The 16,438-nt window shown below is 36.8% G+C and overlaps 1 protein-coding gene across 1 annotated transcript in view; it reads right to left on the bottom strand.

Annotated features, from left to right (window-relative positions):
* WDR70 (WD repeat domain 70) overlaps window positions 1-16,438 on the bottom strand; it is a 136,298-nt gene that overhangs the window by 58,270 nt on the left and 61,590 nt on the right. Inside the window, exon 10 of the mRNA XM_056324158.1 lies at window positions 83-257. Coding sequence (XP_056180133.1) covers window positions 83-257 — 175 coding nt within the window. The remainder of the gene's footprint in view (window positions 1-82; window positions 258-16,438) is intronic.

Genomic DNA, 16,438 nt, shown 5'->3' on the forward strand with positions numbered 1-16,438 from the left:
AATAACAAACTGATTTTATCAGCTTCAGCATTCAGCGCTTGATCTATTAGAAGCATATATTGTTATCAGATACTTGACTTACACTCATATTCCTATCCCAGATCTGGATGGAGCCATCTTGACAGCCAGCTGCAATAAGTTTACCATCTCTGCTGTATGTGCAAGTTGTAGGGATCACCCGTTTACCTTGAACTGATCGTGGTTTAAATACGTTTTTGTGCTTTTTTTCATTGTTAACATCCCATGTCCTCACAGTTCTGGAAAAAAGTTTAAATAAAGAGTTGTTTTAGATAAAGTTAATACATGTAAAACAATTTTTCTTATGACACATTCAAACACCTTTTTCAGCACAAATGGCACATAATATTGTTCAAATGAAGTTGTAAAGGCAAAACAGCCTTTAAGGTATCGAATGGCAGTCATGAAACTAACATGGTAACTTTCCAAGTAAGACTCATCATATTCACTAGTATATGTGTGAAGGTTAAAAAAATAAATTAAAAAAATAATAAAATCTGTTCTTCCCAAGCTCTTGCGTAAATACCTAAAATTATTTACAACTAGACAAACAACCGAAGGTTAATATGCAGGTACTCCATAGTCTCCACTGTCACTGGAAATCAGGAAGATGAAAGTATTCCATCCTTTACAAGAATGAATACTTCAGGAAACAGGCATGAACATTTATAAAAATTCATTAACACAGCAGACTGTCTTAATTGTTCTGACATCACAACAGACAAACCTGCTCTTAACTGGCAGTATTGCAGACTAGCTAATTATTCTTTGAAGTGCCTTTTTAAAATAAAGTCTGAAGAATTAATTGCATTATTGTACCTCTCTTTCAGTAATCCTGAAGGTCTTAGGAGTTCTGTTGTAAAAGTGTTCCTTCACAAAAGCTCACTTATGTAATACTGTTTTTTCAAGTTGAGTTTTTCCCACATTATTAGCAAAATAAATTCCTCCTTTTTTCTTTTTAATGGAAAAAAAATATCTGCCTGGCTCTTCAGTGTTTCTTAGAGACACAAAAACATCCAAATGAGAGAGAACTAAAACACTGAGATACAGGTGGACTCTTTAAACTGTCTTAGATACAAATGTTTTCTGTCCATTTAATATGTTGAGTACTTTCCAGATAAAATTCAAAACTCTTTTGGCATCTAATGCAGAAAAGAGTTTCAGGATTTGGCAAAGGAAGGATGATCATTAATTTGGAAAGAAAAAAACCGCTAAGTTCTCAAGACAACCTCATTTGTTTAGACTATACAAACATTGCCTATGATCCAACAGCATGTAATTCACTAGCCTCTAGCAAAGCAAATACCTCTTTTACAACGGCTGCCATTTTTCCAGAACAAGACAAGACACCAGAGCACAACATTAGGAACTTCCATCAGAGCTACAAGACCAGACAGGCTACAGAGCTGACATACATATATAATTCTAAGATAAAACACACAAGAAAATGAGCTGGAAATAGCTCATAGGAGTTATTTAATCAGACATTTAATGATAGTAATGCAAAATCAGTAACTGAATGAATCACCAGCTGTCCAAAATAAAGTAAAAAAAAAAATCAGTCTCATTTTTAAAAATCTTCACATCTCTGATCTGTAAGGCATCACATCACTTCACTGCTCTATTTCAAGCTCTAGCATAAAACATTCAGGTGTTCTGATGGCTGGTTTGGGTTTTTGTTGGGGGTTTTGGTTCTTTTCTCATTTTAAATGAAACATTAGATTATGATGCATTTTCTACAGTCACGTAAATAAAACCATGCTGCTTTATGGAACAGGTTGCCCAGTGAGGTTATGGAGTTGCCCTTCTCAGTTACTCAAAACCTGTCTGGAAATGGCCATGTGCTAGGTGCCTAGGTGATCCTTCTTTGAACAGGATGGTTGGATTAGACGATCTTCAGAGGTTACTTCCATCCTTAACCATTATGTGACTCAGAGATTCCCCTTTTCCTGTCCATACGCTGTCTATAACCATCTCAGTCTCCTACCTTTCTACAGACATATTGACACTTGCTCCCATTCTGATATTTAGTCAAATTTTGAGGGGGTTTTTCAGTCCTTTCCCCCCATAATATTAAATCCTTCCAGATTCTTATTTGAATCAACTGTGCCTCCAGCTTCTCTTCCTCCTTTTGCGACAGCCGTCTCCTGCTTCCTCTCCTACAGCGCAAGTTTCCCGTGACTGCCTTGGCATACACACTTCTCAGACGGTGTACTTAGTAACATGGCTAAGTGCATGGAAGTTTAAAGCCTGTGTCCCCCCTGTTTGCCTTTTTATCTAAGATGCCTCAAGCATCTCAGCTGCAATTCCAAAAACAATCTCTGAGAATCCTTCATCACCCTAATTCTTCATTTCTGCTGGCACATAAAAAACTTTTTTGAAGTCTTCAGTCACCTCTTCTTAGGGCTCAATATCCTGTCAAAACCTCTATTACTTCACAACACTATAGAGCATGTTCAAACCTTCTTATTCATTTTACCTTTCAACTGCAGAGAAGGAAGTAACATTTTTTTTAAATAAAAAGCCCTAAATCAACTCTAGTTTTAGCAGGCCAGGTGAAAAATCCAAGTTTCTTGAGCTGCTGCTTCTGCTGCAGTTGGCCACACTCCCTCACATGAATTACAAGCCCTGATAAAAATGCCCACATAACCTATACTGTGTGCTTAACATCCCCTCAATGTTTTCTTAATGTCCTAAACTAAATGTATGTTTGCTGTTGTCTTGCTCTATTGGATCTAACTGAAAAACTTTTCTACTAAATATTTTATAAGAAATCGTCTATATATTACTTACCATCTGACTAATCATCCCCAGACAGCCCTTAAGTCTTAAGCTATGACTGAGGTCTTGAATCTCTTCTTTCACCTCAGATCTTTTAAATATTTTTATTCTTTATGGGGACATTTCAATTTTTCATTAAAAAATGGACACCATATTGCAAACACATCTCATAATACCATGGACAAAATTTCAGTTTACCACATGAATCAGTCGGCCCGTGGTTTCTGACTGAATCACCACCAAGCAAAACACTAGGAGTCATCTAGAAACTATGTGTGCTCTGTACCTTCACTGAAGGACCTCAGACAGATACTTTCACTACCCTGTCCTAAGGGCCTTCATCACACCGAGTATGACACAGACTAATTTGTTCTGACATTCCCCTTCTGCACTCCATGCTCCATCAATAACCACACAAACATCTTGTCTTTTCTTCCAGCAGGCACTTCGATGCTTCCCACACACACACACACCCTCCACCCATTGTCTTTGCTGTTTACACTCAAAACTTAATTGAGGCCTTTTTCCAGGCACTTTCCCTCACAACACCTAAAACTTTTATATATATATATATATACACATATATATAATTTTTTTTTTTTAACTCCTCACATTCTAGTCAGAAGGAAAGGGGTAAACAAGAAAGGAAGCACAAAACCCAAACATTCTACCAACAGGGAATATATCTTTAAACTGGCAATATGGCAAACAAATGCTAACTAAGGCTGCTTTTGTATTTTCTCTCCGCTTCTGCTACTGACACTCAATGTACAATATCACAATGAACTCTGAGAGCATAATTTGGAATTATGCTTCCGGTTTTCTACAGAGAATTTTGTACCATTTAATGATTCTTCCTCCTCCTCAGACATTACAAAAAAATAATTGAAACTGCATTACACAAGTCCCATTTTCAATTCCTAACCTACTCTGGGTCCAATCTAGTGTTGTTCGTGTTGAAACAAAAAAATTAACCCCTGGATCAATCAGATCAATTCCAGAAGATTCATTTTTGTCAAAAAAGCCTCTGACTAAGAGTATCTCCGTAGGCCTAACTAATTGTGGGGTGAATGAATAACACTGTTTTACACATTATGCTGCAGCATTTAGCAGAAATATAATACTAGTAATTATCTGTTGATAGGTATAACCAAGATATTTTTGAACTCCACTGAAAACAAAAGGAAAACATTTCCTGAATGCAGCACTTCTCCACCTGAAAAGAAACTATGCTTAAAGTTTGTTTAGTAAGAACAACACATAGGGATTTTTTTTAAACTGTCCCTACAACATACAATGTCATTCTTTCATCACATCAGATTTTAATGTACTGAATGATACACACAGCCACATAAATATTTTTAACTTCTCTTTCATAAATTTATTTTCAAAGAAAACTTCCACAAAAAAGGCTCCACATACAAAAGTTTAAATTTAAACTTCTTAAATGGTGAATTGCACATCTGCAAAACAGATTTTGTAAAGTACTTATATTTGCCAAGAGCAATTCAAAGCAACTTAGAAAAGGATGGGAATGTTCTTTTGGAAAGGTAATGTGGATATTTTCCTGACCACTGAAGTTAAATGACGCATAACAAACAACTAATTTAATTACTGCGACTGGGGGGTGGGGGGCGTTTTTGGGTTTTTTCCACCACAAATGTTTTTTCTTTTTTTCTCCCCTTTTTTCCAATGTCCTTATGATGTTATTGCTAAGTCAAAATTTTAAATAAAATTTACTATTGATAATGCTGCTGTATTACACAAATTATTAGAGGTATTTATGTAGCTGCATTTCCCAGTCTGCAAGCACAGAAAATTTCTCAAAGTCTTGATTCAGCAAGCCACTGTCCATTCTGATACTATTCTAATACAACCTGCTGAAATTCAAGGAGTGAAAAAATCCAAACATTAAAAACCTGACCTGTCAGATTCCACTAAGCTCCTCTGCCTGTCCCATCTCCTGTTTCTACTTGGCTGTAAAACTCTCTTGCACAATACTGAATGTTACTGGCATTCAATATAGAATAAATACATTAAGTCTACTCTTAATAATTAAGTCTATTCTTATCACACTTAAAACACAAAAAAGCAACAGCATAAATTAATGCCAAAAGTACAGACCAGGCTTAATATCTAGTAATTCTACTATAAAGCTTATCTTTGTAATACATTATATAATGCCTACCTTTCTAATATAAGGTTGCCCAAAAAGGCTACCTTGGAAAGCTGTAACATACTTTAAAATTGTAAAAATACTGCTGCAATGGAATTTATTGTCAGAGCACAGAATTCCAAGTCATCTTATCAGCAATAGAAAACACATTTTTAAAAGCATTAAATTAAGCCTCTTTATAAAAAAATCAACCGAACTTAAAGTAAGATTTTTTCATCCTTTTTTATGAGATTAAACAACCATACCTACACAGGAATGAAATTAAGATGCTTGTATAATATGGACAAAAATTATCTAAAGCAGAATATGTAAAGAGGATTCATAAGAAAAAGCCGAAAAGTTCTCTTAGAGATGCACTCCGTGCATATGGGGGTACAAGACTATGTCAGCAACAAAACTTTCATTACTATATTCTCTTTGCCCCCTTCCAGCAGAAGTTATAGGCTTCTTCTTTTGAGCACATGGGTCCAAATGAAGGTTGAATCACCTGCCAGATACTGAAAAAAATTGTACACACAAACAGATGGAGAAATGCAGAGCAACTTTCCATATTTGTTTGGCAGAAAAACTTCTAAATAAGCTACCTACTCCCAGCATCTGAACAGAGTTAAAATAATTTAAACCAGAATACATAAAAAGACACGTCCAACATAAGTAAAATTATAACTATGGAAGGAATGCCAAAAATAGATACAAGTTAGTAATTCACAATTCTTCAGCTTCTTTGTTACTTAAATAATCCCTAAATGTAAAAAACTAACAAAAACTTTAACAGATAAAACATTTTACCAGAGTAAGAAACAAAAACATCAAAATTCATTTTTATGTGGTATGAAGCAAATGGGTTGAAGCAACTCTGCAACAGTATTTTTCCACATTTCCAAATGAAATTGATAGCCATTTTTCAATAGAAGAAATTACCACCATTTGGGTAATTACAGCTGAGTTATAATTACTGGGGGGAAGGGAGCACGGAATAGATTCGGGCACGGAACTACACCTGTTATCCAGTCCAAATGTATTAAAAGAGCAACCAACTCAAAACTGAAATGACACATAAGCATGTCTGACAGAGCATGGACACTTTCTGAATTACTAAGTAAAAATCCTGCTGCTGGCCAATATCCACAACATGGAGAAAAACTAAATTAGAAAAGAAGACAGAAAAGAACTAAGAAGGAGTATTAACTGGGTTAAGGAACCAGAACTCTTAATGGAGGTCAGGGAAAAGATACAGATGGAAAGAGACTGACTGAGTAAGAAGAATAAAAGCAAGGAACAAAATATAACAGCGATAATGTCATGCCAGATTTGGCATGACTGCTTTCAAGTAAGCTTTGTAGCATGTTCATGACAGAAACACAGCAGCAGCAGCAGCAAATGCTAGCAAGTTATGACATACAATCACTTCTGGCTGAGGAACTGGCCAAACAGATGCATTCAGACATAAAAAGTCACCCACCAATATGTCTATATAACGCCTTTCAGGTTAAAATGACAGTTGTAAAGACTTGTCTTTACATTACATTAGCATACTTGACAACAAAACTTCTTATTCATGGCATAAGAAGTCTATTTGTACTGAAATGCAAAGCTCACAAGGCTTTCCAGACTGAGTAATTTTTGTTTACTCAGATTAAACTACTGATCAGGCTAACCATACACAAAGGCACTCTTCAAAAGGATTAAGAACTTGAAAGTAGCAACAAACTTTCTAGAAATAAGCTGCTAATCAACATACTACAAACCTTACCAATTCAGTACTGACACATACCATCCAAGCAGAACCCAGATTTAGAAATATTTGCTTAAGACATCCAGCCATCCAGACCCTTCCTTCCTCAACGTTATCAATAGTAAAAAATAATCTCTTCAATATGTACAATTAGTTAGGCCCTTGACCATGCAGTGATGAACAAGGGGATCATCTATGCATCTTTTCCTTGCTTCAGTTTCTGCATTACAGCAAGAGTACTCATGGAGAATATAAGCAGAGATGGAAACACAACTAATATAAAAAGCAACCTAATGTGAAAAGGCTGTTTCTTCAATAATTCTTTTAAATAAGCAGATCTCGTACATGATCTTGCACATGACTTACACAATCTATTTCAGCTATTCCGTTCTAAGGGCCTGTACAAAGTGATGGGAAAAAAGTATTCTGTGGAATTTTGCACAAGGTTTTTTTCAGTGCATTGTTAATTCTTTCAAAATCTGAAAAATTCCCCCAAAGTACTTCCAAATCAGCTGATCAAAATGACAAACTTGAAAATCCCATCATTCTCAAAGTCAAAGATTATAGCAGACATATTCTGCACATCACACTGGCAGAGGATAAATGACAAAATAGAACACAGGAAAAAAAATAATCATAGATTGTAAAAGTTGACATTTATCAACTATCAACAACAGCTGTTAACTCAAAGCACAAGAAAGAGCATCCAGACACACAAATGGGAAGATTTCAAAATGGATCATAAAAGAAATTCCAAGATTCTGCTCTAGAATTTTTTTCCTCTTGTGAATTCCCACCGAACTATACTGCCCAATGCAAGATTCAGATAAATACCTTACTTTCTCCAGTCTTTAACTTCAAAGATTCTGAATGCTTTAATTCAAACCAGCGTTTCACCTGAGACCTAAAAGTTTTACAGGACATTTTTGTCTTTTTAGTAAGATTTTTATGTATGCCTTCTTCAGATTTTCAAAAAGACCCTCGAACTTAAAACTACACTTGCTCTTATCATATCTAAAGAATACATTTGGGTTTTTATATATAATTTGTTTTGCTAAATGTATAGGTCTTGAAATAATTAATTATCTGTAAATCAAGTGTTCTTACATAATTAAAACCAGCTAAAAAACACACTACATATAATAGATCATGTTTACTAATGAATGAGGATACCAGCAATCTACTTGGAATGTAATCATTATCGTGGAAGACAGTATAACATATGAAAATATAAGTCATATACAGAAAGGTAGAACAACAAAAGTAAAGTAAATGACAGAAAATTTTGCTACAAAACCCCAAACCAACAACATTGGTATATGTCTTTTCCATTAACAGTTATTGGAAAGTTCCAGTGTAGTTACTAATGCTCAGAATTTTCCTCACATCAAAACTAAATCGTCTGAACATAAGTAAAGCAGAAGGCTTTGTGGGAGGAATCTTACAACCTCAGAAGAAGAGATAGGAAAGGTAGTATTATTGGAATGAACATACAAGAAGGAATGTGGAAGTGAAAAACATATTAATTACGGAAGACCGAAAAAGCTAACTGCTGGACAGAAAGCAGTAATGAAGGGTATGCAGGCACACAATTATTATGCTAGTAAAAGTGCATACTTCTAAGGAAGGAGGAGTAAGATTCCACATACATGTTACATTCAGTGCTGCTCAGAACACAGAAAAACAGAATAAATCTAAAAAAAGTGAGTCCATACAACCAGAAAGAGTAAGAGAGGTGGAGGGAAGGGGGCGGGGGGGGGCAAACAAAACCCTCCCACCAAACCAAACAGCCTCAAGAACCGATGCACAAGAATAAATTACATACAAAGAAAATAATGTTAAGTAAAGCTTCAGATATTATTGAGAGGAAAATGTACTGCACTGAGCACTATCATAAATACATTAAAATTCTACAGAAAATAAATGGGAAGGCAAATCACAGAGGCATTAAAAAATCCCCACAAAATAACAACAAAAACCCACAAACATAGCCCAGAACACTGTTTAGATGCCCAAAAGAGTGATACAGAAAAAGGCCTCTTCAGACTAACAGAATAGTCCTCAAATTAAACGCATATACTGTACTGAAAAGGGCAGTTTCAGGCCTCATAGGTTAATAAAAAATAATTCAGGTGTTTTAAACGTGTGGTTGCAATGGTTTCTTCCCTGAAGAACTTCTGACGTTTAAGTCAAAGTAGTTACAATGGATTCAGTCTATCTGACAAAACCTCTTCCACAGGCCAATGTAGGCCTATGGAAAAAAACCCAAACCTTTTTTCCATAGGCAAAACACATGTGCACCGTGCCCAAATCCCGACAGGCCTTTCTCCCTCAGTATTCCCTTAAATATTAAAGTATTTCCTTCTATATTTCTCTCAACTACTGAATATATTTGACTGCATTAGTAATAAGCATTTGGGCAATGAAACTGCATTAAGAGAAAATAAAGCACAGTAGTTTTGAATTGCTTTTTCAGTGGCACTGACAGCTAATTTGCTTTGTTTCTTGTGGATGAAGTCTTCATATACAAATCTGACTGAAGAAAGAGGTTGTTTTTCTTTGCATCAGTCATTATGTTGGCAGTCATGGATGTCTGCAAAGCAAATTATTTCTCCAGTTCAAATCAGCAAAGTATCTAAAGCAAGTCTTTTGAAAACCATTTATAGAGTAGGTTCGAGAACTGTCACCTTTAATGAAGCATATTGAGTTCTGTGAAAAGTCAATATGCTTTTGAATTAGTAACAGTTTGAAGTCTATGTCAATGTGTGCTATTTAAAAAAAAACAATCAGTGGTATTTTCCTGAGACTATGTAGCACTTTGCACACAAGAAGTCCTTCATATACTATTCCAGCACATCTAACTTTAATATTATTATTTCTATACAGAACATTAAGTCAATTACAAATATTTATGTGATTTACTTCTGAAAGCTGTGACAATAAAAGGAGGTGCAATTTTGTGTCATTTTCCAAGTGGTGTGGGAAGGCAACCAACTGAGACCTCACCTCCAACTTAGTAAAGATAAGAGTGGGATGTAATCAACCTCCCTGTGGGGTACATCTGATTAAGATCAAAGGGGAAGACTTCTGGTAAAGGACATCTCAACAGTTCAAGTTACTGTCACCTGCATGAACTGAAATAACTCAAAAGCAGCCTTGCATGATACTGCAAAAGCAGGAAGAGTAAATCACTAAGAAAACAGGATCCTTTCTAAAAAGCTTATTAGTCATGGGTATAAAATAGTTAAGGCTCATTTGGATCTCAGATTCTTCTACGCTCCAATAAATAACTTAGATTGGAACTAACACTCAGCAGAACTTTCCATTAAACCAGTGAAAAATCAACTGGAATTAAACTGTAGTCAAGCAATTAAAAGTTCTGTGAAGCAACACCTCAGCTGATCCTATATGCATGACAATTAGTTTTAACCATTTTTGCTGCCTTCTCAAATCTCACTTACAGCTATTTTTCTGCAGTTCCATTAGCTATCAAAAACAATCTAACACACATAAGTAACATAAGAGAGAAAATTGTAAATCTTAAACGTATTTTGATTTTAAAATTTATTCTAAATAATTCAAAGTTTGATTCAGCTGTACATTTTAACTACGCACTTTGGTTTACAGAAATTTTTAAAAGTGAGCTTTACTTTGCATTTCTGAATTAAGAAACAAAATTTGTTATGTTGTAGTACAATCTCCATTAAAAAAACTTATGAAAGGCTTATAAATACCAAGCTAAACTGCAGCGCATGAAGTGTAAGTACATACAAATGTATGTATTTATCGTATTTTCTGGAATACACATCAAAGTGTAAGACACTTCTCCCCCAAAACTTCACAGAGGAAGCATGTTTTGGAAAGAACAAATACAGTTCTTAGCCTGAGGTCTCCAAAGAGTCCTGACGCAGTCCTGTATCTGTCTAGATAACCACGCAGAGAATAATTTTTTTACATACTTGTCACTATGGTCTGCTCACATCATAATATTGCTGCTACTGAAGAAGCTCCTATATTCCTCTCTGACTTTTGTCTAAGGTTAAAAGTCTAAAGCAAAAGGTTAGTGGACAAAGTAGTATTCAATTCCACTATTTCTGAATATGAAAACTAAGGGATTTATGCTCCCTTATCGGTTATGTTCTCCACACGGGAAAATATTGTTTTCCTGGAGTTGAAAAATTTGTAGATTTAAATACAGTAAAGGCAGGACACAAACAACTAAGGAAATATTTTTAACAATCTGTTTTTCCTTTGAAATAAAAAAGACCAGAGAAGTGACTTGTTTCATAAACCAATGCAATAAAAAAATCAAGCATCTCCAGTCTGAGCACATTACTTTGTAGTGCTCTGGTCTTTAAGCCCTGGAATTTCAGTCTGCTCAGAAATCCACCTTTTAGTTCACTGCACAGCCTGCTGTTACTTGAGCAACCTGATCTAAGTCAGCCTTGCACTAAGCAGGCAATCGAAAAAGATGACCTTCAGGTATCCTCTTCAACAAATTATTCTGTTACTCCAGATAACTTGAAAGGGTGCTTTAAAATGCATTTTGAGCATATGAGTATTCTTGGCAGAGACACACACTACTTACAGGTAAAATTCTATGAACCAACATAAAACTGCTCAAAAGCTAGTAAAACTAGAACTAAGTCCAAAATCACAATAAAGACAAATAGCATCAATATCACTGACTTCATGAGCTACTGGGAGATGGATACTGGCAAAACTGCAGAAGCTCAAATGGGGGCAACTCACGTCCATTGCTCCTACATGTTGTAAACAGCACGTCTTACTTCTCCACTCCCTTCTGCATTCACAAGTAGTTCACAAGCACCTATTCCCACACCTATTCAGATACTCCACAGTAATCAAGGTTTAACTCACAGCTGAAAGCGCTCCTACACAGGTCAATCAATTAGTAGGGAAATTCTCAACTCTTTTCCAGCTAGAACTCACGGATGTCTCCTCAATAATGCTGCTACTCTTTAAATGTGTTTAAATGCCCAGCTCTAGCCTTCCTTTTTTACCTGGGGAATCAGCAAAATTAATAATTTTTGTTTCATCAGAATCACAGAATATTTCCAGTTGGAAACAGGATCATCAAGTCCAAGCCCCCGCTCCTCGCAGGAGCGCCTGAAGCTAAGCCGTGTGACCGAGCGCTGCGCGGGCGCTCCTTGAGCTCTGACAGGCCTGCTGCCGCGACCACTTTCCCCGGCGGGCGGCCACCTGCCAGTGAAGACCCTTTTCCTAACGTGCAGTCTGAACCCCCGGGTGCCGGCCGCTGCCGCCAGAGAGGGATCCCGGCTCCCCCTCCGCCGCCGGCCCTGGGGAGGCGCAGCTGCCATGAGGCCCCCCTCAGCCTTCTCCCCGCTGACCCAGCCGGCTGCCCTCAGCCGCTCCTCCGATGCCTTTTGCCCGGGAGGCGTTTTGCCATCTCGGTTCACCCTCCTCTGGGCACACCCGAGCAGCTCCATGTCCTTCGGACACCGGGGCGCCCAAACCGCACGCAGCGCTTGCCGTGGGGCCACACCAGTGCAGCGCAGAGTGCCATCAGCCCAGACCCCAGATCCCTTTCCACGGGTCTGCTCTCCAGCTTCTCATCCCCCAAGCTGTATGCATAACCAGGATTTCCCTCTCCCAGCTGGAGAATCTGGTGCTTGCTCTTGTTAAATTTCATATATAACCAGCATAAAGCTGGTTGGTGAATGTCCAGCTCCCTGATCTATCCATATCTGTAATGCCTGCACACCCTCCAAGGAGTCCACATCTCCTCCCAGTTTAGAATCATTGGCAAAATTACTTAAGGCACATTTGATTCCTGCATCAAGATCACTTATAAAAATGTTAAAGAGCGCTGGCCCTAAAAATGATCTCCAGGGAACCCCACTGATGACTGGCCACCGGCCTGATGTAACCCATTTATTGTAACTCTTAGAGCCCAACCCACCAGCCAATGGCTCACCCAACACATTATGGACTTGCCTAGCTGTGTGCTGGGCATTTTGTCCAGAAGGTTGCTGTGAAAGGAAGTATCAAAAGCTTTGATAAAAATAAAAAACCCTCCACATTTACTGGCTTTTCTTGGTCAGCCTTGTCATAAAAGGAAACAAACAGGACTTCCCTCTCATGAACCCGTGCTGGTTATGACCAATGACTGTGTTGTCTCTCAAGTAACACCCAAAATAACCTTCCCCATATTTTTACCAGGCACTGAAGTGAGACTGACAGGCCTGTAATTACCAGGGTCTTCCTTTTTACCCTTCTTGAAATAGCAGCATTTGCCAGCTTCTACTCAACTGGAAGCTCTCAGTGAAAAGCATGTTCAGGACACTTTGTATGTTTAGTTCCTTCCAAACAGAACAAAAGGCACTGAGGAAGCTCTTATAAAAATAAGTAATTTCTGAAATAGTTTTTAATTTTTGTATACTTTTACATTTAAAATCCAAATGTGTTTTCTCTTGAAGCAAGAGAGCCATCAATAAACAGATGTAAATGGGTCAGAAGTGTAAAGGGCCAAATTCAGACTGGGACCACCAAATTTCATCACTCCTGGCACCCTCAATTTTGTGGAAAGGTAATAGAGATTTTAGAAGTGCATGAGATGTTAAAACCTCCTCTTGCACATAGCTACAACCAGCCGTTTAAATCCAAAAGCTACTGCTGATTTTACACAGCCCATGATAGGCATTCCTAAGTTACCATCCAGTTCCTACCACTGAAAAAGCTGAACCACCTTGTTTGAAAGTATGTACAGTAGCTGCAGAGAAGTCCATGTGAGAACTGTAAGTTTAACAGACACTTTCAGGCTTTGGTGAAATCAATTTAAGTTGTAAACTAAATTTACAAGAACACTTCCATTTCCAAATGGAGAAAAATAAAAAGTACATTTTCATGTCACATCTACTGTTTGCACATAAACACCATGAACAACTTCACATGCTTACTAAAATCACTGCATTTATACACAGACCAGATACATGTGCATATATGTGTAGTTCAAATGACTGTGAAGGAACTAAAATTCTTAATTCTTGATCCATCACCACTGGGTGTATAACTCAGATTCTCCTGTGCGAGTTTCTCTGTCTTACACTGACAAACAGAATGAGCCTCCCCTATTCCATATGGAATAAACTTGGAAGCTGTAGATGACATTAAATTCTGAAGTTATTTCAGAAAAACAAACTGATCTAGTCTTGGAATCAATATATGAGACTCCATATACGTGCAGAACCCCAAAACAAAATTGGAAGATCAAAGCACAATGCTTAACTGAACACCGAGTCTTCAGAAAAAGTTTTTGTTTATATGAGGTGCAGTGTAAAAAACACTTATTAATCAATTTCACTTCAACCATGCTATGTGGACAGTAGAGTTTTGTTCCTGTCTATGTGCATAAATACATCTGGATTTTAAAATTAAAACCATTCCTTAGAGTCTAGGGACAAAGCGCATGCCATACTCACTTCCAGAGAGCCACGTGTAATATAATAGCAAGACTTGCTTAAATAAATGAGGAAAAATAACTGGCACAATTTAGCATGCTTTGGTCCCCCATTTTCCTTGCATTGCACCAAGTTTTTCTTCTGTTTTAAATTTTTAGTTCTTAATATAATCTACCTGAAAGTGTACAAACCCTTTAAAAATGAAGTTACGCAGTAAAAATACCAGTTATAAAACCCTCCAAGTGCAATCTCTTACAACTGTCTGTATTTTTTTATTGGAGCAGCTAACATTTTAATCAAGAAAAACTTCAGAAAAATATTAATATAAACATACATAGTTTATAAAGACAAAAATAGCTTTACTAACCCTTTTGTAAACATACAGCTTTCAGCAAGGGTTAGCACAGTCATCACTCAAACTCCTCTCAACCAGGCCTGCTCATTTGCTGTGCTCTCTTAATCAGCTCTGCACTGCATATACATTTATAAATAGGTAAGTTAGTCCAGGAAAAGTCATCCTCACATATCTGGAGTAGACTTCACACCTTTACACATGTCAAGATGAAAAGCAAACTGCTATGCCAGTGCAGTGCAAATTACGTACACAAGCGAGACAGCAGCAATTTCTTGATGAAAGCACTCATATAAAGAACAAGTCCCCAGAGGTGATTTTTCCAAAGACACGTAATTTTGACTAATTAGGGGAGACTTTCACAAAAGCAACAGAACTTTACCCCTGTACAACCCCAGTGCTCCCTCTTCTGCAAGATACCATGCTCCTATGCCAAAGGATGGGAACTCATGCTGTTCCAGAGACAGGAGAAAGAAAAGTCACCTATAATTGACATGTAATTCCTAAGCCTCATTATTTGAAACAGCTGAATTACTATGGTTGAAATAAGAAATAAAATATGAATTATGTGAGGACAAGTAAGGTAGATACACAAATCCTCCTGCATAATTTGATTTTCATAAATGCAATTCTGCTTCATTTTTACTTCATGCAACTCTTGAGAACAAATTTTTAGATAATCTGCCTGGTATTTCAATGTAGGTATTGAAGCAATAACTCTATAGTACACAGAGTATATAAAATACTGGTTAAACCGGTTTGTGTGGAAGCAAAAGTATTATATTTTACACAGGTGAAAATTGAGATATAGAGCTAAAATCTCTGTAACTGATAGAGGAAATAATAAAAAAAAAAATTTAAAATATATTTTATCTCAGGACCAGGTATCAAACTATCAGTTCCTTATTCTATGTGCTTACTTGCGTACATGCACACAAACATCTGGTTTCTTTGAAGCAAAAAAAATTAGTTACTTTATGTACCTCTAACTTCCCTCCTGCTTTTGAATTTATGAATGTAGCATTAGTCGCATACATTTTATACTTTATTCTAGATAATATTTTCTGCAACAGTTTGTGAGTGCCTTATTTAACTTCCAATTCACAAACAGTCATTACAAGAAATAAAAATTCTAAGGCTCACTACCATAGTCTTCCTATACTACAGTACTGAATATACATGGAACACTTTTTAAGTTATATTCCATATAATTAAATGCATTTCCAAACAAAATGGGCATATCTACCACATCTCTAATGGTTTTGGAAACCTTAAAAATCTACTTGGCATTGTCAAAGGTGTTATCATCCAGCTGCTTCATTGCTAAATCACTAATTTGAATGTAACCTGATGAGGATGTTCTTTAAACCAAGCCACTAACTTTCTACCAAAGCAGATGGGTAATGTTCACATCACTCATTCCACCAATTCTGTTACAATGGTGCTCAACTTCAGCAGAGGGCAAAAAAAAGAGACTTTGCATGTGGAACAGCTACTTTAAAACTGCATGGATGTTCCCCAAAACATCAGAACCTGTGAAACTAAAGAAGAACATTGTAACTTTTCATGTACAGTGCTCAGGAAACTATTAATGTCATCTATATCCTTCTAAGCATGGGCCCTGGATTTAAAAAATAGCCATTTTAGAGTCAGTGAGGGAGTTGCTACTTCATGGCTAAACTTCATGTAAATGAACATGAGCTAAGTAAAATATATCAGACATTCTCTGTTTACTATGGTAAAGTTTCCAGAGCAAACAAATCCTTGCCATGGACTGGATGTATCCGCTCTGTTTCTCTGAGGTTGTCTCTCTGCATGAAAAAACTGGAAACATGTATTCCACATTGTATTTCAATGGCAATTTTGATAGTCCAAAAAAACCCACTACAAAAAAAGTATTTTTATATTAGCACTATATTCAGTGTCCTTAAAAA

Source organism: Falco biarmicus, chromosome Z (assembly GCF_023638135.1).
Source record: "Falco biarmicus isolate bFalBia1 chromosome Z, bFalBia1.pri, whole genome shotgun sequence".
Lineage (NCBI taxonomy): Eukaryota > Metazoa > Chordata > Aves > Falconiformes > Falconidae > Falco > Falco biarmicus.